Here is a 24,573-nt window from a genome sequence, read left to right on the forward strand (position 1 = left end):
ATCGGAAACATTTCGACACATTGACTACCGCGTCACTCACTTCGCCTCGTTAGGAATTTACTATTCATAAGAATAAACAGAATAAACAGAATAAACCACGATGAAAAATAAGCGTTAGTTAAAAAACTATCAAAATAGAGCAGTTTACAAGAGGTCTGCGAGGTTATAAAAGCAGGCGCAACGGGCGGAGAAGAATTCGCGGATCTAAATGACTATTTTGAAGAGAAAGGAGAACTTTGCGGAGTTGGAATAGCAGATTAATTACGGACAGCTATAAGTTTCTTTTATTACTGCATGAAACTTTAAGGTCGTTTTCCTTGAGGCCACATTTTTCAGACTGGCCGGGAAGAGTACCTCAAATTTGACTCTATAAGATCTCGGCATCAAGAAACTTGTCGTTCAGAGAGGAATGAAAACATACTAAAAATTTGACGGTTACGTACACCGCTAATTTTCTTATACATGGTTCGTTTTAGACGGTGTAAATCGGGGAGATCTCTCAAACTGTAAACGAGCAACGTTTAGAGTGCCGTGGATCTTCCGTGAAAATTTAAAAAAGTCAGCAGGTTGAGACGATGGAACGAAAATCTGATTAAAAAATCTAATTTCGGGCGTGTGCACGGTTCCATTATGCGCTCGACTATTGAACCTTTCGTCAGGTAACGTTTGAAGAGGTCTAAGGGACAGGGAAGACGATATCATTTGCGAATACGATCGCGACGCTCGCTGACACCTGCCCATTGTCCCTTGAGAAATTCATTACAGAAATCCAATTTACAATAGCGCATCCGACGAACGGGCGTACAGTTATACACGGAGACGTTAATTAGTCCGGAGGCGCCTTGTTTGCAGGTGTGATTTACCAGCCGTTGATCCAGGAACTCGGTTCTCATATTATTTAATAAACGATCCGGTCGGATATTCCGAGCACTTCCGGGGATAATCCCGGGGAACAGGGAGGCCAGTTCGCCAGTTTATGGATTTTGCTGGTAAACGTTATGTTGCTAGCTGGAACGCTGATTACCCGGACGAATAAATTATATCGTTATCAAGGGGTGCATTCGCGACGATTATCATAAAATCACCGGCGCCGAGGGTCGATTTTATGAACTCCATTTCGTTCGTTTTCAGAGCCGAACGACGGAACGCGTCCAACGAGAATCTACGAGGCGACCGACTAACTCGTTCGCTAATTATCCAACAGCCTCAGATCCAAAGTTCGATTTTATTCGAACAACGAATAAACAACCAACGCGCAGGAAATTCCAAAACAGTAATTTTTCATGTGAATTTCTCAAGTAGAAAAATTGAACAAGCATCGATTTTTCATATCTCTGAGCAAATTCACCAATCGTGATTTAACAGTTCCATTTATCGATTGGAAGGAAAGGATTCGCGACGCTCGTCCCATCCAACGGATCGATCTTCGTGTCTTTCTAAACAGCAATTTTTCTGTAAATTTCTCAACCAGAAAAAATTGAATCGCAAGCATCGATTTCTCATATTTCTGAACAAATTCACCGGCCGTGATTAACAGTACCATTTATCGATTGGACGAAAAGAGGACGCAATACCGCGAGCGTATTGTCGCTGGCGGCCCGTTATTCGGAATCCGATTTTCAGGCCGCGCGGACAAAGTCGTCGGATCGTTACGCGATCGTCAATTGTCCCTCGTTAGAGCGCCGTTCGACTGCCGTCGATATTAACTGATTATTCGCGCGGCCCGTTCAAACAGCGCCGCTCTGTTTCGGAGGGGGGCCAGGTTTCAGCGAGCAGCGAAATTTCCAAACGGCACAAAGGGACCGCAATTAATCGCGACCGTATTGTGCCGGCGCGAAACTTCTTTCTAATTAACGTCGACAAGAACGAGCCATTTTTACGAAATCATCGAGCATTCCCTTTACGAGGGAACAGGGAATCCGGGAAACGTAACTAGCCGCGTCGAAACGATTCGAGGGCTCGTTGCTTTTTAAACATTTCGTCGAAACTTTTAATACCCGCGGAAACGCGATATTTCGGGGGGAGGGAAAAGTTTCCAACGAACGATTCGTAAACGCTGCGCGGAAAAGTTGTCGAAAATTCGGTCTCTTTTTGTTCGATGGCAATTTTCGCCCCGCGATTTTTCATTTCGAACCTACGCTGGAAAAGCAATTTGACGCGCGTGACCTGCGCCCCGGTCACGGTTAATCCAACGATTAACCATCGACTCGGTTTTACAACCGCGTAAAGCGCACGCGAGGAACAATAATTACTCGACGAGCATTGTTTCGCGCTTTCGAAACCAATCGAAATTAATCTCGAGCGGACCGCAAAAGCGATCGTTCGCCGTCAAACAAATCGCGACAAACTCGCGGCAATCCCGACGCCGCGCCGCCTCGAAAATCTCGCGTCGGCTGAGACACGCAGGGATTCTTGGCTACGCGAGCCATTTGTCTTCCAGGTTTCGATCATTAACCATTCCGACAACGTCAAAGCCCGGTTCCCTCGCGGTTCCGCGTTCCATTCGCGTCGCGTCTAAATCCCTTTACGCGTGATTTCCTTCCCCCCACCACCCCCCGCAGGCTCATCGATTTCCTGCGCGCAATATTGCTTGATTATCGCGATCTTCAAATATGCCCGGAATCCGCGTCTGATATTCAGGGCGTTTCGGGATAACACCGACGACGCAATAAGGGTAGATTAACATCGATACCGTTTTGTCCTTTTCAAATTGAATCGATCAGCCTCCTTGGTATTTCGAACAAAAACTAATCGCGGTCCCTTGCTCGGCCATCGATCAGCCTGTTATTTCGCGAGCACCCCGCGGGACAATTCGCGCAGGGACCAGAAAGAGACGGAGTAGAGGGTTAGGTTAGGGTTACCGGCAATCAGGTGCGTTAATGCCAATCAATTATGTGCCTGATACCTTGTGCATCCCCTGTTCTCCTTCACCCCCGTCCACGGAGTTCCTTCGTTCGGTAGGAGCCTCATCGATACTCCCCCACCGTGTCGAGTGGATATATTAGTTATCGATCTATTGGTTGGATCCCCAACACGATATTCGCGGGGGTTTATACGCCTGGAGATTCTCTACGCGGCTGCCAACATTGCTCTGATCGGTAATTTGACCGGGGACACGTTGATATAGATATGTTTGGCGTCGGTTCGAGCCAGCAATGTTTGCTTTTTCCACCCCCCTCAGAATTATGGACAAACTCTGAGACATCCTTTTTGGTCAGATTTCCTTCGGAGGTTTTCGGTTACTCGCAGAAAAGTATTTTCATAGCGGAGAATTTCAAAGTTTGACACCCCCCCCCCACCCCAGGTGTGTTCGAAATCGGAGCACGCTCCGTGATGGGATTTTTTTTTTATTACGTACATTCCCTGGGAACTTTTCCCCTACTAAAAATAGTTTATAAGTATCGAGGGGGCCGCATCATCCTGCAAACGCAATATTTGAGAAGAAAAATCCGATTACATCCGTCGGGATTCGAACTCGCGTCTTTCAAGTTTCAAGGCAACGACGCTAGCTACCAACCCAGCCGGCGCTCTTTCAGACATTTTTCGCTTTGCAGCTATTTCTCGTGCTCACGTTCAAAAAAAAAAAAAACTCCGCACGGTACGCTATCTTTGCTTTCAATTACGCCGCGTAATTGATAGCTTTCGCTTACAATGGCCTCCCCTTTCAAACTTAATTACTAAACATTCATTTTTTACGCGACTTACACGTTCCATGCTCTCGACATTTTTACCGCGACCTATACAAAAGGTCGATTCAGTGACCACGACGACCTACGACTTCTTAATCCTTCGTGATCTTTACAATTTTCACCGACGATCTCCGGTACCATTGACGCCGACGATCCCCTGGCATAAATTAACGCGACAAAGCCGCATTGAAATATGAATTATGTCCACGAGGATGGGCTGCGCCATGAATGGCTTATTAAGAACTATGGACGATGGTATAAAGACTCGACGAAGTAATTTTTCGAAGGCTATATTTGTTTTAATATATATATTTAGTACCAACGGAGGGCGAAGAACCAGTATGTTTGCGATCCCCATACATTTATTGGAATTTTTATCATCGTTGCGTTAATTAAATTGTAAACGAGTCGAGAACGTATCTTGTGCGTTGATAAAGACATTATTATACGGTGCTCGCGGTACCAGCTTCGTTATCGATCTCGTATCAATTACGACCCAACGATTTCTCCCGTCTTCTAAAAAAAAACAACCAACGCGCACGGTTCGTTAATATAATTCCCGGGGAGTCGGCGGTTTCGTAAAATAATTTCGCGCGGCGATCAATCTTCGGCCGCGCGCCTTATCGCGGAACGGCACGAAGCTACCGCGCATAATTCAAACAGCGCGCGCGGAATGTATTCGAAGAAACGTCGGGCGTGTGCCAGCGGGGGAAAAACTCGGGGGAAACCACCGGAAACGGCCAAAACCGCCAAAGAAACAGTCCGAGGATCCGTGATTTATTTCACTTCCTAGCAAAATATCAAATAGAATCTTTGATACTAAATAATAACACACCTCGTTGATTAAAAATAAAATCTACAATTATTACAGGAATATTAACATATTGCGTACGGGTGACGAGATATCGCGTTTTCATGTTTTTTCAATACAATCGATGTTTTAAGAATAAGGGTTACCAGGGTAATATGTTTTTCTCAAAAGTGGATAGGATTTCGGGACTATATCTAATGACCGAAAATGATTGTAATTGACCGCTGCAACTAAAAATAATTTTTTTAGAACGGTTTGCAAATTTTTAATTTTATCGAAAAATTTCACATCTACTCGAATTTTTTTCTCAAAGGTGGATAGGATTTCGGAACTATATCTAATGACCGAAAATGATTGTAATTTACCCTTGTAACTAACAATAATTTTTTTAGAACGATTTGGAAATTTGAAATTTTGTCGAAAATTTCACACATACTCGAATTTTTTTCTCGAAAGTGAGTAGGATTTCAGGGGTATGTCTATTCACCAAAAATGATTGTAATTGACCCCTCTAGCTGAAAATAATTTTTTTAAAACGGTTTGAAAAATTTTTTTTTCGCCGAAAAATTTAAGGGGAATAGGTGTACGTATGGTCAGACATTATATGTATTTCCAGTAATGCATTTTTTTCTCAAAAGTGGGTAGGATTTCGAGGGTATGTCTATTGACCAAAAGTGATTGTAATTGACCCCTGCAACTAGAAACAATTTTTTTAGAACGATCTGGAAATTTTTAATTTTGTCGAAGAATTTCACATCTACTCGAATTTTTTTCTCAAAAGTGGATACGATTTCGGGACTATGTCTAATGACCGAAAATGCTTATAATTGACCCCTGTAACTAACAGTAATTTTTTTAGAACCATTTGAAATTTTTTAATTTCGCCGAAACATTTATCCATCTTCCTGAATTTTTTTCTCAAATTGCGTGGAATTTCGAGGGTATGTCTACTGACAAAAAATGATTGTAATCGACCCCCGCAATTAAAAATAATTTTTTCAGAATGATATGAAATTTTTTAATTTTCAAGAAATCTCTGTCAAGAAATTGATATATCGTCTTATTTTGGCGTCTAGAATCTCCTATTAAAATTTTTCCTAGAGGTGAACCGAACAACCTGTATAGTATAGTAATATTTAATAATACCTTACGTGAATATAATACCAAATGCGAATTAAAAAAGTGCGTATATGCATCGTATAAAGTGTTTCCGGGGTTCCAAAAATCTGGTGGCCCTAAAAGCACGTTGAGCGAGCAGAATGCGGCACGCAATGCGTTAAAAGATCCACCGAGGCGAATCGATCGCGTTAATGGCAACCTCCATCGAGACTCGCGTATCCCCGATTATCCGAAAAGGGGGCGAATTACCAAGTAGGGGTGAAATCTGCGCACGAAGGAGCGGAGATCGAGGGCAGGAATCAGGGTGGTTTGTCCTTTCGCGGGAGACGCGCTGGTAATCGAAACGGCGACGAAAAGCTGTAATTAACGATCCTCGATCGTTCCGGATAATTAAGCCACGACTTGGCGACAATTAGTCGCCGCAGGAACAGACTTTCCCTCGCCGGTCGCGCGCCAATTACCATTTGCCAACCCCTTTCGCGATCGGGACGCCTGTGTCGCAGTCGAGCGCGTACGGTTTCCCGTTCGGGTTGCTCGAAAGAAAAGCGGTGATTTGCGACACGGGGAGGGGAAAACGGTCCACGGAAAATTCGCGGGGGAACTTTAATCCTCGTGATTTTCCGCGATCTTACGCTCCCTCTTCCTCGCGGCTGCTTCTCTTTTTCCACCCCGCGGTTAAAGATCTGTAAATTTCGTCTAATTGTTTTTCTTCGAGGAACAGTTACGGGAGGATCGCTGATCGTACACCCGAAAGTTTGTTTTCTCGCGTTACCCGGGGGGATTTGTAATTGGACGAGTTTGCGAAAGACAGCGGGTTTTTGGGTCGCTCGCTAATTTCTGCTCGCTCAGCGTAACCGACTCGCATTAATTATTCGGACACTATGGTGTTTCACGCGTTACTGCTTCGAGATTTACCCTCGTACAACGCCACGAACGATAAAAATAGAGGATCCTGTTGCTGAAACGCGCCCTCGAAACGGCTGACGTCCGCTATCGTGTTTCGTGGTGATCGAAAACGTTGAATTTTCCTATCTTTTAACGCCCAGTGAGTCGAATTTGGACGTAGAATCTTTCTAATTTTTGCCTATTCGTTCACTCGTTTCCAAGTCTATTTTGATTGTTTTAATACCAGGTTTATCGTTCCAATATAATGGCTTCGAACGTCCTTTTCGAGGAATCGAGTCGATTCGATTCTCCCGAATACGCGCTCGCATATTACCTCCTACGTTCCATTTTCCCTATTAATACGTTTGATATCAACGAATTTTCGAACAATAATGAGTCCCCGACATATACGCGGCTATATATGCGAAGCATATATTTGCAAGCAATGATAATGGTCGATTCAGCCGATTTATTAGAACGAATACACCGGGCACATATTTTCCGTCCGAATATTGTTGCGACGCTAAAATTAGATATTATTTCATTCGTCGTTCATTAGGGGTAAAATTGTACGAGCACGGTGGATAAATTTTATTTTCCATCGTCCGGAGCAAGTGTTTTAATCCGGAAACATACATTTAGATTTTCATTATGGAGATTTCACGGATTAACGGAGAAATGCTTCGTTAAAAAATCGTACCTTGAAACATCCGTTCGTCCATCTTCTCCTTTTCACGAAACATACAGCCCCCGTTTCTAAATAATGCGCGCTCTGTCCACTGATTATCGAGTTACCGCGTATAAAGTGTCCAACGAGACTTTTCCAAAGGATGGACGCATCGGGGGCGATTGCTCGCGATTGAACCGTGAAAACCAGTAACATTTTCCCGCCCGTACATCCCCGCCAGGTAACGAATCGTATCGCTTAATTATCCGTAATTGTTCCGTTCACGGCGCTGGGTATCGCGTTTATTCCGCGCCTGGAAAATATTCATCGTAACGAAGTTTCCTGGCCGGGGCGCCGGAGCGGCTGGAAGAGGAGTCCGATATTAAATTATGCGGTCGAGCGTGGCGACAACCATAGAAGATCGTTCGCGGGGCCCTCGACGTCGCGTATTCGAGATAATTAAACGGAGGGGGAAACGAATTTAAAAGCGAATGGGTTTTGATCGCGTCGAGTAATCACGGGGGCGAAATGATTGGAAAGCTGCCGGATGAACGATAGCCGATCGATACCGATCGCGGAACACCGGTCAAAGACCGTGCCATTGTGCCGACGACAGAGGCCGGCGATCGGACAACGAGCCCGCCCGGTAATTAGGCGACGGTTTAGCGTCGAATGTCATTACGCCGTCGCCAGCGTGGACAAGTTAACGAGGTTATTACCTAAAACTACCGGAGTCGACCAATTGTTTAACTCTATCGCTATCCGCGGGCCATTTTTAACCGCTCCAAAAATTCCCCAACTTTACCCCTCTGCTCGCCGTAATCGATCGCTACCGGTTCTGGATTCGTCCCTCACGGCGCGTCGTTGCTTTCGTTTAAAATTAGATTACGTACGATGGACTCCTTGTGAAAATAATGACAGTCACAGGCGTAACAGATACTTTCGCCATATAGCGATTTGCTTACTTCAACTGCTGATAGTTATGGACCTGTCCCATGGTATTCTATACTAAAGCATGTACGTTCTTTCAAAGATAAAACCTCAAGATTTCACCGTCAACTTCTATTTAATCCGCGGCCAAAAATGCAGGAAAGAAACACAGTACATGTGCAGCGAATGTAATGTAAGGCTATGTGCTGTACCATGTTTTAAAACATATACGCTGTGTATATTTATATCATAAATTAAAAAATTATAATGCTTGATATAGAATGATTTGTGTCATATTCGCATGGCATTATCAATGCAAAAAATATGTTACAATATCCCAAGAATATGAATTTATGACAAAAAAAATTTGTGTATTTTTGGACGGTAAATTGCGAAAAAATGTGAGCGTTACTGAAACAATTTAGTAAACTTTCAACTCTGATAACTTTGGAATTATTAGGTCTAGGACACGAGTTCTTTGGTATTTTAAAAAATGACACAATTTTTCTCCCCAGTCGCGTGCTTTCGGCGAACGATCCACGATCGAGAAAGGAAATGGTTCGATGGGGGAATAATTTAAACAATTGCACGGTGGCTGTCTGGTCGTAGGAGCATCGAGGCGAGCGGTTTAACTCGCGGAAAGTGCCGTCTCGAGCGTCGAAGCCTTCGCGTACCCGACTGTCGTGGAGAATCGTCGGCGAACCACGCGATATTGCGCTTCGAGACGCTTCCGTCGACGCTTTCGCGATCGTCGTAAATTGCCGGTATGCTCATGCGGGTTGCTGTCGTCGAGAGGACCGCGTCACCCTCCATCAGAGCGAAACTGCTCGCGAAAGAGCAGTCTCAACCTATCCGATTCTAGGACGAGAGGAAATGCTCGAGAGCCAGACGTTCCCTTCCATTCCACTCCCACTCACGGCCCTCCCTCGCTCGCCGTCTCTTCCTTAAACTCGACTCTTTTCAATATTTCTCTGTCTCATTCCTGGAAATTACTTTCCCTCGATCCTCTCTTTCTCCCCACTCAAACTCCTCCGTCCATCCCCGCTCACGGTGGGCCCTTTCCTTTTTCCCTCCGTTCAATCACGGTCACCCTTTCCTGTCTGTTTTATCAGTCAAACCATCCCGACGAATCCTATCTCGCTGTTATTACCTCCGTTGATATTTTTCTTGCCCCTTTCCCTGTCTCCACCAACAATCCCCTCACCCTCCAACCCTTTATCGCGGTTCTCCCTCTTCAGTCTTTCTCGATCTTTATAAATTATCGGAAACTCTTAACAATCGGAGAGAAAAGATATTGCGATAGGCGATCTCGAAGTCTCGAAAACACTTAGTCTAGTTTTTTAAATATTCCTCTACAGTAGCTCTCGAAGGATACTCATCACCCAAAGTCGAAAATATTATATTTTTCTTAAACCTAACGCAGACTGATGTTGACTTCTCTGACTAACACTGACTGAAGTTCTCATTGCTCGCAAAAGTGATAGTTTCTTTCCGTTTATGGTACAAATAACGATCTCACGTACCTGAAGGCAGTGTCTCCTGGCGAGCCAGCCGATGTGTTGAAGCTGTGGCGGATCCGGAAGCGCGGAGGCCAGTCTCAGGGCCTTCAAGGTGAGGGCAGCCAGCGCTGAGTGCAGAGCGTTGAACCAAACGTTCGCCTCGGCGTTGTCCGCGGCTCTCAGCCAACACTCGTGCACGCCATCCGGGGAATGAAGCTCCAGAATACGACCCTCTGAAATCAGAAAGCCGTACATTCCGGATTAACGTCCTGGTCGTATGGAAATTTCAATATTCCTCGATCGATCCATCTTCGGTGGATTCCATTATTAGCGAGCATTACCTGCAGGGGCGCGTCCATCGTGCCTGAAAGGATCTACGAAAATAAAAAAAAAAAAAGGAGGGAATTACGCTCGAGTTAAAAGCCCCATTTCCGGCTCCTGCCGTCCAAGCGACGTTAATGAATTTATGTCGGAAAATAGCAGCCGCGCACCGCGTCCTCGAAGGGCCAACCTCTGTTACTTAAGTTCCTGCCCCCCTCCCCCCTTGGGAAGGGTTTTAAATTGTTATCGAACGAACTTCGCGATCAGGGGACGTTGGTTCGGAAGATTCGTAGCTTTTGGTCGAGACAAAATATATAAAAGACCCGCACACGCGGTCTCTGCTTTCGAAATTTCGTCAGAATTCTGTCTTCCTCAAACAGTGAGGCAAGCCGGAAGCTGGTGCATGAAAATACGAATATCTATTTCGACATCGGTATCAATATTTGGATAGGGGTCCGGAAGACCCCAAAGAACCTTCGTCGAAAACGCATGACCCGTCAAAATCGTTCGTCAAAGACCTATTCAAAGGCATTCATCAGCGACGAACCAGGTCGACAGCTCCGGACAACCCTCGCGTAAACGTACGAGTGGCTTTCAACGGAAGTCGAGCGCGCCCCCCCGACACTCCCCCGCCCTCCCCCTTAACCCTTAATATCGTTTCTCGATCCAGACGGCGAGGCTGCAGGGGTCCTATCTCGTCTCGGACTTAATAGTTTTCGCATCGCCGCTCCGGTAACATTATAAAGGCGCTATATAACTCGTCGAGTGGATGACAACTCAATTTCAACTTGAGCCTGACGTTGCTCGCGTGCGCCCTTTCGACCTGCACGCTCGGTTGCCCTCCGCGCGACGACACGCTAATACGCACGTGTCCGATTCTCGTCAAACTTTCGCCGTTCGCGACAAAGGGGTGGTTTCTTCAAAGAATCGTTTCACATTTCAAGGATTTTTACTACAAATTTTTTTTCACTTTTTTTATTTATTTATTTATTTATAGTTGCATCAACCACCCATGGGTTATTAGTAATTAGCGATTGAGGAAAAGTTTACAGCTTGGTATACAGTTTGGACTTGTTGAGGTACTTCAGCAAGTTTTGGATAGATTTGTCATCCTTCAGGTTGTCCTTTAGGGATGGTTTAATGTTAATTTGGGGGGTCTTCTTTGTCGAGGAGGTATTGGTGGGTCAGTTTAGTATGGCCTATCATGATTCGAGAAATTTTCGCTCGATCCAATCTGGATTTGTTTCACTTTTTGTACCAAACAGAGTCCAAGTCTTTCGTCGAAATTATCGACGCACGCTCGTTTATGCTGTGCATATTTGTTTAATTTCTCGCTTCGACAAACAATACATGTTGTTCGGATAATACGCCCTTATTGGATCGGAGTTACGTACAGAGTTAAATAGGATATTTAGAGGCAAATACAAATATTGCAATTATAGACACATAATCTGGTATATTATTGATTTAACCCATTTGGAAATGATATCATCTCTCGACAAACTTTAGTAAATCGCTGGCTCAAGTACGGTGAAATTTCTCCCGGACGTTCCCCCGGTCCACAATTAACCCCGTTAGAATAATTCCCGATTTCCTCGAGCGAGTTTCTCGCCGCGATTAAGAGAAAAAATTTCTCGACCGCGTCGTGGAAGTATTTTTCGTGTTTACGCGAACGCCGCGACGGCGCAACACCAGAGGGGGTTAACTGCCGCTGCCTTTCACCCCCGTCAACCCCCGTGCAACACCCACCGATCCCCCGGGGGCTGGTAACGTTCGTTATCGCTTAAAAGTGTGGAAGAGAAACGAACGTGGAAGTGGATACTTTGTATAAGAGACGGCAGACGTTTGTTACCGTTGCTTTCGCTGCCTGTCTTCTGCTCCGCCGTCCCCTCTGCGCTCTTTCCACCCCCGCGAGAAGGGAGAAAGGCCGACCAGATACGACGCGGAACGTTTAGAACGTCGTAGTCGCGTATTTTTTTTTAGTAGGTTCGCGTCTATCTTGTTTCCAGGGTATTTCCAAGATTCCTCGCGTCGTCGACATCGAAGAAACCGCGAACACCCGCCACAATGCGATTTCCTCCACGACTCGACGGGGGGTAGTCTTATTCGATCGAAATACCTTTTTAGAAAATCGTTATCCCGTGGAAAGGAGACCCACATGCTTATTCTGCAGATATAATCTTCGTTTAAAGTTGCCTTTGACGTCACTCGTTCAAAATCAGATCCTTTTCAAAGGACGATTTCACTTTCCCTGTTACAAGTCACCCGGACAGGCCCGGTGTGTCCATTCGCACGTAGCGTATCGAAATTTTCCGTATTTCCGGGCCGGGGGACTCCTTAGAAAGTTCCCTGAGCCACCACCCGTTGCCTCTCGACGGCACTTCAATTTCCTCGACGATTCGAACGGTAAACACCGGTTGCAGGTGGAAAATGAGTGGCGTTCCCGTAGTTAAATAGCTTCGAAGCGCGGCGAAACATTAGCTTTGGAGAAACCGTGGAGAAACATCGACGGTATCAGGCTCTAAGTAGCCGACGCGTGGTAGGGAAAACGCGGCTGGAAATACGAGAGTCGTTAGAGTCAAGGTGGCGAAGTCAGCCGTCTCAAAGGACAGATCTCAAAGGTGGCTCACGCCGAACGGGTTCGGTTTAATTGCTCGCGGCGGATCCCAAAGTTCGTTTAATTAACGAAACAACGAAGGCCGCCTCCCCCTCCCCCCTACCCGCCTCCCCCTGCGACTCCGGGGTTTTGTCGTCGTCGTTTCCAGCGCATCGTCTCCGCCTATCCATTCGTCAGCTTTTCTATCCGTGGCCCGGGGAGTTACCGTCTCTATGGCGTTTCACGGGCAACGTGACCTGGTAATCTCGCTTCCGGTGTTGTGTGTACCCGTGCAATTTGCACAGCTTTGACCGGCCATCCGTTCCACGCCGTAAAATCGCCGAGGTTCCTTTGTTCTTGACGGTGGCTCAAAAACAGAACGATAAGGTTAGTAAATTAGAGAAGGGTTGAGGAGGTAAAAGCCCCGGGAACGAGGATCCGTCTCACCGTGGTTGGCCTCTCGCTCCCTCCGGTTCTTCCCCCATTTTTTCTTCTTCCTCTTCTTATTCGGCCGGGCTTGCTACCGTGGTAGAAAGCCCCCAGGGATTTTTCTTCCGTTTGAAGACGGTAAAAAGATTTATGGCCACCCCTTTCGTCCGTCCAACGGCTTTAATTCAAATTTCCTGTTGCGGGATTTCCCCTCGTTTCCTGGGAACGCCGGGGCTCCGTGCGCCCCGACGCCGACGTCTCCCGCGGTTCCGAGCGCATTGCGTGTCTCTCGCCCTCCTCGTTTGTTTTTGCACTTTTCTTGCGCGAACGGAGTTCGTTTTCTCCGCGTTTGCCCCGCGGCGGACGTGGCTCGAAACTGGGGCACCGCTTTGATGGCTGAATCACGCCACGGGCGAAACGGAGACCGTCGAGGGAGAGTACCGACGCAGGCGAAAGGGCAGCGTTTCGTCCTGGATCCTCTGTTAACGGACTCCTTGATACAGCAGACCTCATCTTACGCCTCCTCTACACTCCCGAGTCGAAATCTCAAGAAATAATGTGTACCGAATATGATAACGGACTTTCTGGTAAGAAATTAATGTCGTCGGAGTAGATTTCATATAAATAATGTACTGAGACAGCGGATTTTTACGGTTTTTTGGCTCACGGTTTACATAATCTCGGTTTTATTGCTATTGGTGGAAAATTGTTGCGGATGGGGATGTACAAATTTTGACTGATTGGTGGTTGACGGTGGCAGTGGGTGTGACTATTTCTAACTCTAAGGGAAAGTGCACGGCGTAGGAATTTTCACAAAAAAAATGGTAAAGTGGCCGATGACAACTCACGTGCGCTGCAAATGTTGCGCTTTTAGGGTTTCTGATTTTCATAGGAATTTTGTAACAATGCGGATGCACGCCTGAAGACATTAATGTATCTTAGAAATTCGTTTGAAAACAATTTTATTCGTGGCTCGATAAGTAAAACGAAATCCTATTTCGATAATGAAAATAGTCTATTCGTAGCTCACGATGAGAAAACACGGGATCAACTTATCGTATCACATCGCTGTACAAACGTTTACTCGATTTGCCTGCTAGATTCGTTGATGGACGCCGGTAAACAACGATGGTCGAGAATATCGGTTCCCCGGTTACAGTGTTCCACGTCTAATTAATAATAACGAGTCGCTATTTTGTCGTCGAGATATTTGACAACAGAAAGACGTTGCCTCCGTACAGAAGAAAGATTCAAATAGCAGTAATTTGAAGCAATCTTCGAATTAAAAAATATTGTACATTCGCAAAAATAGAAACGCGATGTTTACTCTGAATGAACTCCAAAAACAACCTCTAGGGTCGATCAACCTCGAGTGGTTAATGAAAATCGTACGCCCCGAAACTAACGAGTTTCCAAGTAAATTTTTCTTGAGAAGTTCGTTCTTGAGTAGAAGGTCGACCTTCTTTCTTGCCACTCTCTTCTTGGTCGACAGAATCTTAGCGTTAATGACAGACTCGGTGCGCGCGAGTCGCATCGTTAAACGCGACTCCGCGTTTCTCTTTTTCGTAGGCTCCTAGGGGTGGCACAATTTCGGACGAAAATTCTATCTTTTAGTTTCACGTTTCCTTGGGGTAACGTATCCCCCGGACGTCTGACCAAAGGACTGCATCCCCTTGGCTCGGAAAACCGCGTAACCGAGCACCATTGTCCACCCTCTTTCTCGAAAGTCAGACGATAAGGTTGAGAAATCGACACGGATCGTGTACTATTACGCGTCGCCTTTTCCGCCTTCCGAGCATTCCTCCGTCGCTCGACGAGAAACCGCCCTGTACCTCCGTCGTTCGAATTAAGTTACAGAGCTCGCTCTCCCCTTTATCGGATCGTTCACGGACGCCGGTGTCTTAGTATTCGATTCCGTGGCGTTGTGTTCGCGATTTATCCTGCGAACGAAACCCGAATTTCCGCGCAAATAACGCCCGGTGAGAAAAAACGTTTCCGTGCCCGTCCTGGCAGGGCAAAAAGCTGCGCCGGGAAAAAATTCGCGCGCCTCGGAACGAAACTCCGGGACTCCGAACCGTGTAAACTTTTAATTCGCCGTTTTATTTGGTATTCCTCGATCGCGACCGTGCCGCAACGAAACACTTCAAAGTAAATGGGAACGCGCGAAGTGTTTTCGGTTATGCCGGATTACCTCGTTCAAGCTGTTCGAAATTTACAGCCACGCCGGTCAGTTTCGACGATTCAGCGACGAGAACAGTTTTTAAACTGCGTCGAAAATAATTCTGCTCGAAATCACGAGGGCCGTGCCGTTACGCTTCTAACACTTTTGCTGTGGATCGAACGTACACGACCAACACTTTTAGAATTTTTAAATATTCTACACTGAAATACGCGTTGTTTGCCTTTTGGAACATTAAAATCCTCCGATCCGTTCGGGAGTTATGATTTTTTGAACATACGCGTGTAATTTCAGTAAACTTCTGCTCAGACATTATAGATTTTAGGAATTTTTTTCTCCGAAATGCGTAGGATTTCGGGGGTATATGTATTCACAGAAAGTGTTTGTAATTTCCTCCCGCGATTGAAAATAATTTTTTTAGTATGATTGGAAATTTTGTTTTTGCCGACAAAATTTCAGGGAAACATATCAATGGTATGGCCAGACATATTTTCAGTAATTTTTTTCTCGAAAGCGCGTAGGATTTCGGGTGTATATGTATTTACATAAAGTGATTGTAATTGACCCCCGGAACTAAAAATAATTTTTTCGGTACGATTTGAAATTTTTTAATTTCGCTGAAAAATTTATATGATTGAACCACGCATTGCAGTAAATACTTGTGAAATTCAATACATTGAATGTTTGTTATAGATTGTTTATCGATAGAGAACGGTGATAACAAAGCGACGAATAAATAAACGTGTGTTTCTTGTTATTCGATGCTATTTTTTTAGATGCACGTGCATACCATCGCAGAATTGTCGCCCTTTGGAAACGATAGAAGCTTGTTCGAATCGGGTTCCGTGGCGCTAATCCACGAACGCGAAATGGTTAATGCCTCTGGCTAGCTGATACGTAAATCCAGAACATTAGCTTCAGGCTCTGTCCTCTTTCTGTTACGTTATCCCCGGAAGCGATATTTTATTCACTCGCGAGTGACTCGGCCCGGCTCGCAAAAATGCAATCGGATGAAACGAAATTGCCCGGGTCGCAACGAAACGATATGCTTGTTTGCGCGTAAACTAGCTTTAGCTTCTTTGTAAAATCCAATTTCGAAAATATCACGGCGCCCCAGAAAAAATATTGCACGTTTCAGTCGTTTCGCTTCCTGTTATTTCATATTTTGTTTAAACCGTTCATCGAAAAAGTGCATTTTTTTTAATACCTCCATTGGAAGTCTCTACCCGTATTAATTATGAAAAAATACCTGGCATTTCGTTCGCGGTTCCCGTCGCTCGTCTCGTTGGTTTTTCGGACGAGTTTCCGAGAATTTCCAAGTTCCGCTCTTCCCGCGACATTATTGGAAACGGGGATTACAATTCCACGATTAAAATCCGTAATTGTCACTTTAAACGTACGTATCGAAGAAACTATAACTCTCCGGACCTTGTATCATCTTTCCCGACGTTTAACGTGGGCGCGCGTGGTTTCTTTGTGTCCAAGGTATTGCAAAGGAATGCAATTGCTTTCGGAGCGGCGGCGGTGCGCCGTAATTCTTTACGAATTTCGCGAGGTCGTAAATTTCGCCACGCGTCTTCGCGACGGCATCCGAAACCATCGTTTCAATGAAATTAATGTGTATCGCGGCGAATCTAACATTTTCACCGTGAAATAAACAAAAATTCTTACTCCTCCGCAAGCAAGTTCCGACGGTTCTTCGCGCAATGGGGAACGCGAAAGGGTGTCGCGACGCGGCTAGCAATTCGCGGCGACGTTTGAAAACGAAATGTTTTGAAAGTCAATGAAAAAGTCGGTGTTACTCTCCTCCCGGAAATAAAAAGAAAACACCGATGGATTGCCTCGACGAAGCTCGGCGACGCTTTCAGCCCGAAGTGACTTGTCTACGTTCGCCTGGAAAGGAGAAACCTTTCCCGCGGTAAATCCCAGCCATTTTCCTCTCACCCCCCTCCCTCCTCCCCTTCACGGAGTCCTTTTTTAATCTTTTAAAAGGATAAGGAAAGGGCAGAGAAATAGGACCGATTCAACGCGACGGGTTACAGGATCCGCGTTTCAACGGAATTCCTAGCAAGTGCGTGTTGCATCCGAATCGTTTAGAATGCTAATTCTTCGAAGCTGTCGCGCCGAACGAGAGACGTATCCTTTGATCGGCGAGGATTCATTTCGCCGGGTCTGGATTCCGTGCAGTGTTTCTCGAAATTCGAAAAGTTTCCTCGATTCGAGCCTTCTAATTCGCGACACGTTTCGCGAGCCTGGAATTTTAAGAAGAATCGATCCCCTCGAACTTCCGTGCATTATACAGCGACTATGTTTCCGTTCCCAGAGGCGCCGTTACGCGGCCCTGTCGAAAAAGAAGTTGTAAAAGCAGAACGAACGAGGCGGCGGCGACGCCACTGCGACCGGAATAATTCGTTTCGACGAAAAGGAAATTGTGGGATCTCTGATTCCTCGAATGTGCATCATGGAATTCTGGCTGCTGTGCTTTTAGGGATTCGCCAACCACCGGCTAGTAATCAGAGATTATTCGTTGTCGACGAAATGTCAGGCGAATTGGAACCGCCTGAAGCTTCCATTTTCCCTTTTTTTTTAGCAAAATTGGAAAATGCGTGTTATTTGATTTCCCCATGTTTTTGTTCATAATTTCCTCTCTTAAAATCGACTTCCGTCTGTAAAGAAGTAATTTACGCGGCTGGTAGGTGCTCGTAACTTATCTGGCGAGATCTAGCGTTTACATCGGCGGTCCGTGAAACGGTAACAAAGTGCAAATTGGCCCTCGGGGCGTTGAAAAATGAGTTTGACGTGCCCGGTGTATAGCGATCGACCGACTCCAAAGTAGTTAACTGTTGTGCACCCGTAGCTTTGATCGTTGTCGAAAAATTAGACGAATTTTGTATAAACGATCGCGACACGCGCGGGAAAGCAGCTTTCCACGAGAATCGACGCTTTTCCAGCTCGTTCCCGTTCGTTGGTTCCGCGGAGATCGAATGCACGACGCGTTTGAAAAGGGGCCAGACGCGGGGGGAACGACGTCGGAGAGAAAGAGGAGAGGATCACGAGCCACTTGCGATGATAATCTGACAATCTGTGCCAAAGGCAGGTGTTGCACGCGCAGGTGCGCCCCCGTCCTGGGAAACGCGAGGCTCGTTTTAAACGTCGAGCCGCGCCTCGCGCCCGTGTTTCATTCACGGCGCTTTCGGGGCTTTCGAAATATCGCAGGCAATTTAGCCCCGCAAAATGAATTGTTGAGTGCGGCCCAATTCTCGGCGATCATTGTCGCGCTGTTCCGTCGCTCGCGAAAACGTGTTAATCGTCTCTTTACCTCGAATATCGCGTACAAACAGTTCCAAACCGACCCGGCATTCGAGCGGAAACCGACCCACGGAACCGTGTTCACGATCCACGGATCGATTCCGCTCGCTTTTGCTTCTTCCGTTCGTTAATATTACGTTTCGTTCCGTTGTTGGACGCTCGAAACTCGTAAACAAGTCGTTTGAAAACTTTGCGGCGATAACATTTAAATTTTTTATAAAACAATGAACCTCGACACAATTAACGGACGAAATAGAAATTTATCAGATCAAATATGGCTGTGCAGAAGCGATACAATTTACATGTGATCGAACGATCCGACGAGCTCGAATTGCTCGCAAGTATCACGGTGTTTTGTTGAAGTCCGGGTTGAAGAAATTAGTACGCGGGTGAAATACGAATATATATATATTTCAAGCAAACAATTAAAACGAGAACAGTCAGACAGTCAAGAATGTAATGCTGCTTCTTGCATACTTTCTAAATCTTATATACTGAAACTAAAGAAAGGAAAAAGGGGCACGGTATGACGAACCTAGGTGAACTTTACCCTTGTTGAGAAAATGAGCAAGGCGATGAGCCAGAATATACATTGATAAGGAGGTTGGTCATCCAACAGTTTGCCTCGACAGGCGATGATCATTTGGACTTCCGAGCAATTTTAAGAAATTATCTGTGCACGTCTGTCCAGTACTTTTACTCGTACACACCGATCGAAACGTCGAAGTGAAGTTTCGAAGGAACAAATTTTATTCCTTGCTTTCGATTTGTGGAACGAGCTGCTCGTAAGCGTGGCTCGGTTTCCGGACAGCGGAGCGACCGCGACGCGAAATTAGCAGGGATTTTCGGTGACCCGATTACTCCGGCGACCGTCGACGAGTTGAGATCGTGGATCGGAGAGCCAGAGGCTCGCAGCACGCGATAAGTCCGTGGAACACGAGTCCCGTTCGCGTCTCTGTCCGTATAAATACATACGTCGTCGGTCGTCTGCGCGGAAATAAAGCCCCGGGAGCGGAGAGCGTAGAGAGAGAGAGAGAGAGAGAGAGAAGCGAGGATGCGTCCTCCCTAAGCTACTTACCGCCTCCCCTCTAAGCTGACTGTACACTACCGGCGTCGGTCCACCTAAGGGGTAAACTTGCCATCTCCAATTCAAATAAGATTTGCCAGCGGTAACGGTCGTCTCGGCGAACCCCTTGGCCGGCCAATGGCGTGAGAGAACACCGCGTAATCTACCCGCCCGCAGGAATCTCCCGCTGTAATCGATCCTCGAGAGGCTTGTATTCTTTGATAACGTCTCGCTCTAACCTCAGCCGAGGATCGATGATTCCTGGAACGCCCGGTGGAACGACCGGGTCTGATTTTGGTCCGATGTCTCGGGCAAGGGTTTCGAATTTGGAAGGGAAATTAGTTTCGGCTGAATCTGCCCGGATCGTTTTAACGCGGAGCCCGCCGCCGGTGCTTCCGCGACAATCTGCACACCTCCGCCGTCCGTGTTTCCCCAACGTAATTGTTTTCGACGTTGGTAACGGGGGTCGACGACGCTGTTCGCGACCAGGTTACCCAGGAGCCACGTCGGCCGCGTCGACGACCGGTTCCATCGAGCACCGCGATCTCGCGCGCACAATGCGCGAAGCACGCTCGAAACGCTTAAAAAGGAAATTGCTTTTTGAAAGAACCGCGCCCGAAACGTTACCGTGCATTGTACTGGCGGAAACGTCGCCGGAGTCTGTCCGGATAAAGGTGGCCCCTTCGAGTGCTTCGCGTCACACATTTTCTTCGCGAGAAACCCGTAGGATTTTTACTTATTTTTTCTTTTATATATCGTATCTATTAACGGGAGAGTAATTTATTTATTTACGGGTTTGTACACCCTTTGGGTATAATACAGTTGCATGATATGTGTAAAAGTCTCGTTAATTGCGTGGCACGCTCTTTAAAGGAATACAGAGAACCGGTGAAGAAGTCCAGCTGACTGAACTGGTTACGATTAATGCAATTATTGTATGTATAATGTCGTTTAACCCTTAACGCTCCAAGTGTGTACTCCACATGTATTTTTGGGTCGTTATCGGTAATTGTTTACAGATAAAAAATAAATGTCTTGATTGTTCACCGAAAGGAAGCAATGTGGTAAAAAAACAAAGTTTTCTACCGTGAAACCCAGTTTGCATCCCAATGAATGTTTTAAAAAATTCCACGCATTACTCAATTATAATTAATATAAATATTGTAATCAAAATTATATTGCTTCTGAGAAGAATAAAGAAATTATTATTTACACGTCATTGTAGCATTTAAAATTTGACCCTTAAAAACTTGCAAGTCGAAATACGATGAAAATAAGTTGGAGTTGCCCGACGATATTCGCAATTAAAAGTCGGAGCGTTGAGGGTTAAATGTTGGAACATGGTCAATTGTAAAATCGAAACAATGTATGGAGATTCCAACGTGGCCAGTAAAAATACTGTGCTCGAAAGCACGCAACGAAAATGTAGACGGGGATTTTTCGTGGACCCTGGGCGATCGTCTGGGGGTTGAAAAGATTCCGAGCACGAAAGATGAGACGTCTAAAGCGTCGCGTCGCGCGTTGTATAAGCGGGAACGTGCTTATTGCGGAGTCTGACGGATAAAGCAACCCTTTACGAGTGTTTCGAGTACGTTCTGTGCCGTTGCACGCGGATATCGCCGCGGTTCGTGCGAAAATCGGCCAGTTTTCGAGATTTCGTATACGAATGGAAAGCGAGTCTCGTAGTCGATCGATGGCTAAAACCTAAGAGGGAGGAGGATTTAAGCCACGTTTCCACGCGCGTAGCCGTAGCAATAGTGTTCCGAGGATTCTGTAGCTCTTATTAGGAATCGTAGGTGCTACACGACGACAATATCGTCTGGCTGTTAACGTTCACGCTCGTCCCCTCGACAATCCCCTTCCGGGTGGTTTCCTTTATGATGTAACTCCGTCGCGGGAGTCTTCGCACTCTTCGTTCTCGCGGTCGGTCGCCTCCCCCCCCAGCCGGAAAGTCTTCGAGAACCAACAACCGAGGGAACTGCATCGAGCTAGACATCGAGGGGCCGTAATACGGGGGTTGAACGGGGAGGAAAAGGGTGGAAACGGGACGCGTCTGTCGCGCAGTTTATTACACAGGCTCGGCTTTATGATATTCCAACCTTCAAAAATGCATTAAGCCGACGACGACGCCGTGTCGTCGTCGTTGTCGTGGTCGTTGCGGCGGTCCGCGATGGCCCATCGAACTTTAAAGCCCCGTCCTTTTTTCCGTTCGTTCCTTTCGAGCCCACAGGGACTTCCAGCCGACCGAACAAAGACCTGGAGATCCCTAAAAATACCAAATTCCAGAAAGGAACCGATTCTTCCGGACACGAATATTGCAAATTGCAATTTTCGGTTACTTTTTTCGAAACGATCGCGAAACGTCGCCGAGGCAACCAGAAGCAGGATCGATTCCCCGGAATTTGCGTGGAACGGGGCGCAGACTGTTTCGTGACGCGTACAAATTAGGTTAGAGCTACCTACGTGCAAAAGTCACGTCGTTCTAAATAACCGACGAAGCGTGTTCGGCAGACACGTGTTGGGGTTGTCGTTCTTTGAGTACCCACTCGGGTCCCCGTCTGGCCGCCCACTCTCCCCCGGCGTCGTTTCTGTCACTTTGGTCTCGTCTTCTTGTTCTTGAACGCGTGCCAACGCGGATACCGGGTATCGGGCTAGATTCGCGTGCGCGGGTCCTCTAAATCGGCCAACGGGGGCGAAAAACTGGCAATAACGCTGATGTCGCGCGAAAAGAGCGACACCTAGCCGCGCGACTACCGTTCTTTGCATTCCAGATTCCGGGTGAAGGATCGACGATGCTTTTCAATTTTTCACCCTTTATTCTCGAAACGAGGGTGCTGCACGGTTTTAAGGGTAGGTAGAACTTCTCGACGAACGGTATAAGACGGTAGTTACACACGGTTCGATATCCCAGCATAAGATGATTGAACAAATAAAAGCAGAGCGCAAGTGGAGGAGGTTCGTGTTTGGTCGGACGTAAATATACAACACACTAAGTTTCCCCGATAAAATTGTTCTCTACCTCTATTTTAAAGCAAAATTCATCCTATAGAAAAGAATAGTTCAAAATAGTTAACCCACTCGGGTCTACAAGTGTACGGTACAATTTTAAGTAGAACAGGTAAACGTATGGTCGGACGAATCTTCGCGTGAGACTCCTCGTTACGTGTTCTCTCGCGTTCAGAACGCGGGGAACGATCATACATAAAAGAATAGTTAAAAATAATTAGCCCACCGGGGTCTGGAAGAGTACGGTACGATTTTAAGTAGAACGGGTCAACGCATGGACGGACGAATCTTCACGCGAGCCTTCTCGCCGCTAATTACGTGTTCCCTCGCGTTCAGACCGCGCCTGAGATCGCGGGTAACGAGTTCGAAGGGTGAAACGATCGGTTTCGAGGGATATTTAGAACCGTGAGAACCACGAGAGCTGAATCGCGTCGCGGAACATATTTATCCGACACGATATGCCGGTGTGTGGCGGTATTCGGAGCAGGTCGCCGGTGTAATGTACCGCTTACTTGGTCGCAATCGGGGTCTGTGACGTCGTTTATGAGCGATAAATTACGGGTAGCCCGCCGTACCGATGCTTAATGCTGGCGATTGTAATTAACGCTTTGACGATTCTGTGCTCTGCATCGAATGGATACCTGGCGCGTGCATGTGACTGTGTTGATTATGTCCCTCCTAGCACGACAGCCACGTACGAAATGCATACCGGGGCAGAACTGTTTCGCGTCTTTATGTCGCGCATGAAACGTTCAGCTTTTGAAACGGGACCCGGGGACCGGGAAATGTATCGTCCGGGTTGAATGCGTCAAACGTTCCACGCGACACAGATTCTCCGTATTACAATGATCCTTGAAATTTCAGCCGTTTGTGCCCGGCAACCTTTTAATGCTCCCATTACTTCCACCATCTTTTATTTTATTATTCCGTCCCACTTTCGTCGCCTACTGTTACGCGTAATGGACTTGGACGCGAAATTCTTTCATTGCAAGCAATCGGAAGAAACCTACCCTGATTTACGATCGTCTTCTTTAACGTCGAACAACCAACTGATTCCACTAGTTTCAAGCGATCGAAAGACACGATCAAAAATATTCTTTTTGATAACAGAATGGTTGAAACTCACCATGGATCAGAATATATTTTAATTTGAACGTTTCTGAGAACGAGAAAGAAGTCAACAATAGCTAGGACGTAACGGTACAATATAAATCGAAATCCTGAGAGCGCGGCGGATCGAATGCATAACAACGAGACGCGAAACGAAAAGCAATACGCGGTGTCGACGTATTACCGTCGGGTATTTCCATCGGATAATATTCATCGGTAGGATCGAATGGAGGCGCATACTCGTCCAAGATCGACTGGCACGGGCGTAACGGGTTAGACCCGGTGAAATAGCGTGGCTCTAATTGTAATATCGAAGACGGTTGTCTCCCCTTGGTCCGCCCCCATCCGCGTCGGGGTATAATGTTCCGTGAATGCGACGGGAAATGTAACGGGGTCTCCTCTATGTACCTCGACTAATACAGACGATCGTTTCGCATATTGATCTTCGCCCTTCGTACCCAAGTTGACTACTAAATCTATGCTTTACCGAGTAGTTGGAGTTAGATCCACGGCAGAGATACGACGGAATGCATAATCCTCGCGACCCCTGCGCTCGCATACCGATGGCACACGCGCTCGAGGACCGCGACGCCACGCCGGGATATTTCGCGTGTGCCCCTCCCCTCCATTGATCCGCCATAATTGCGGTGTAACAAGTTTCGCAACAACTATACCGGTCTCGCGGCGATTAGATTATCAACCGTCGCGGTTTCGTCGATCCCCGCGATTTAATCTGATATTTCGAACGTTTGGAATCCGAGTAGATTTCCTTTGTGAGGATCCGTTTCCGCTCGCTTTCCAATAACCAGCGTCGCGTAATTCGCGATTGTCCAGCGTGCTTCGTGCTTCGCCGGGAATACGATATGGAATACACCTGTTAGGTAGAGAAGCGGATATTATACACCTTTGAGGGACGTTCGCGTCGCGGGTATTTCGAACGGCGGTCGGGTTTATTTT

At 46.5% G+C, this 24,573-nt stretch overlaps 1 protein-coding gene across 2 annotated transcripts in view; it reads right to left on the reverse strand.

Annotated features, from left to right (window-relative positions):
* Positions 1–24,573, reverse strand: part of LOC122403809 (beta-1-syntrophin) — a 348,571-nt gene that overhangs the window by 60,423 nt on the left and 263,575 nt on the right. For both annotated transcript variants that reach the window (XM_043407560.1, XM_043407552.1), the window contains exon 4: positions 9,625–9,833. In XM_043407560.1, the coding sequence (XP_043263495.1) occupies positions 9,625–9,833 (209 nt within the window). The remainder of the gene's footprint in view (positions 1–9,624; positions 9,834–24,573) is intronic.

Source organism: Colletes gigas, unplaced genomic scaffold, assembly GCF_013123115.1.
Source record: "Colletes gigas isolate AHSC1104 unplaced genomic scaffold, ASM1312311v1 Colletes_gigas_Sc00002, whole genome shotgun sequence".
Classification (NCBI taxonomy): Eukaryota; Metazoa; Arthropoda; class Insecta; order Hymenoptera; family Colletidae; genus Colletes; species Colletes gigas.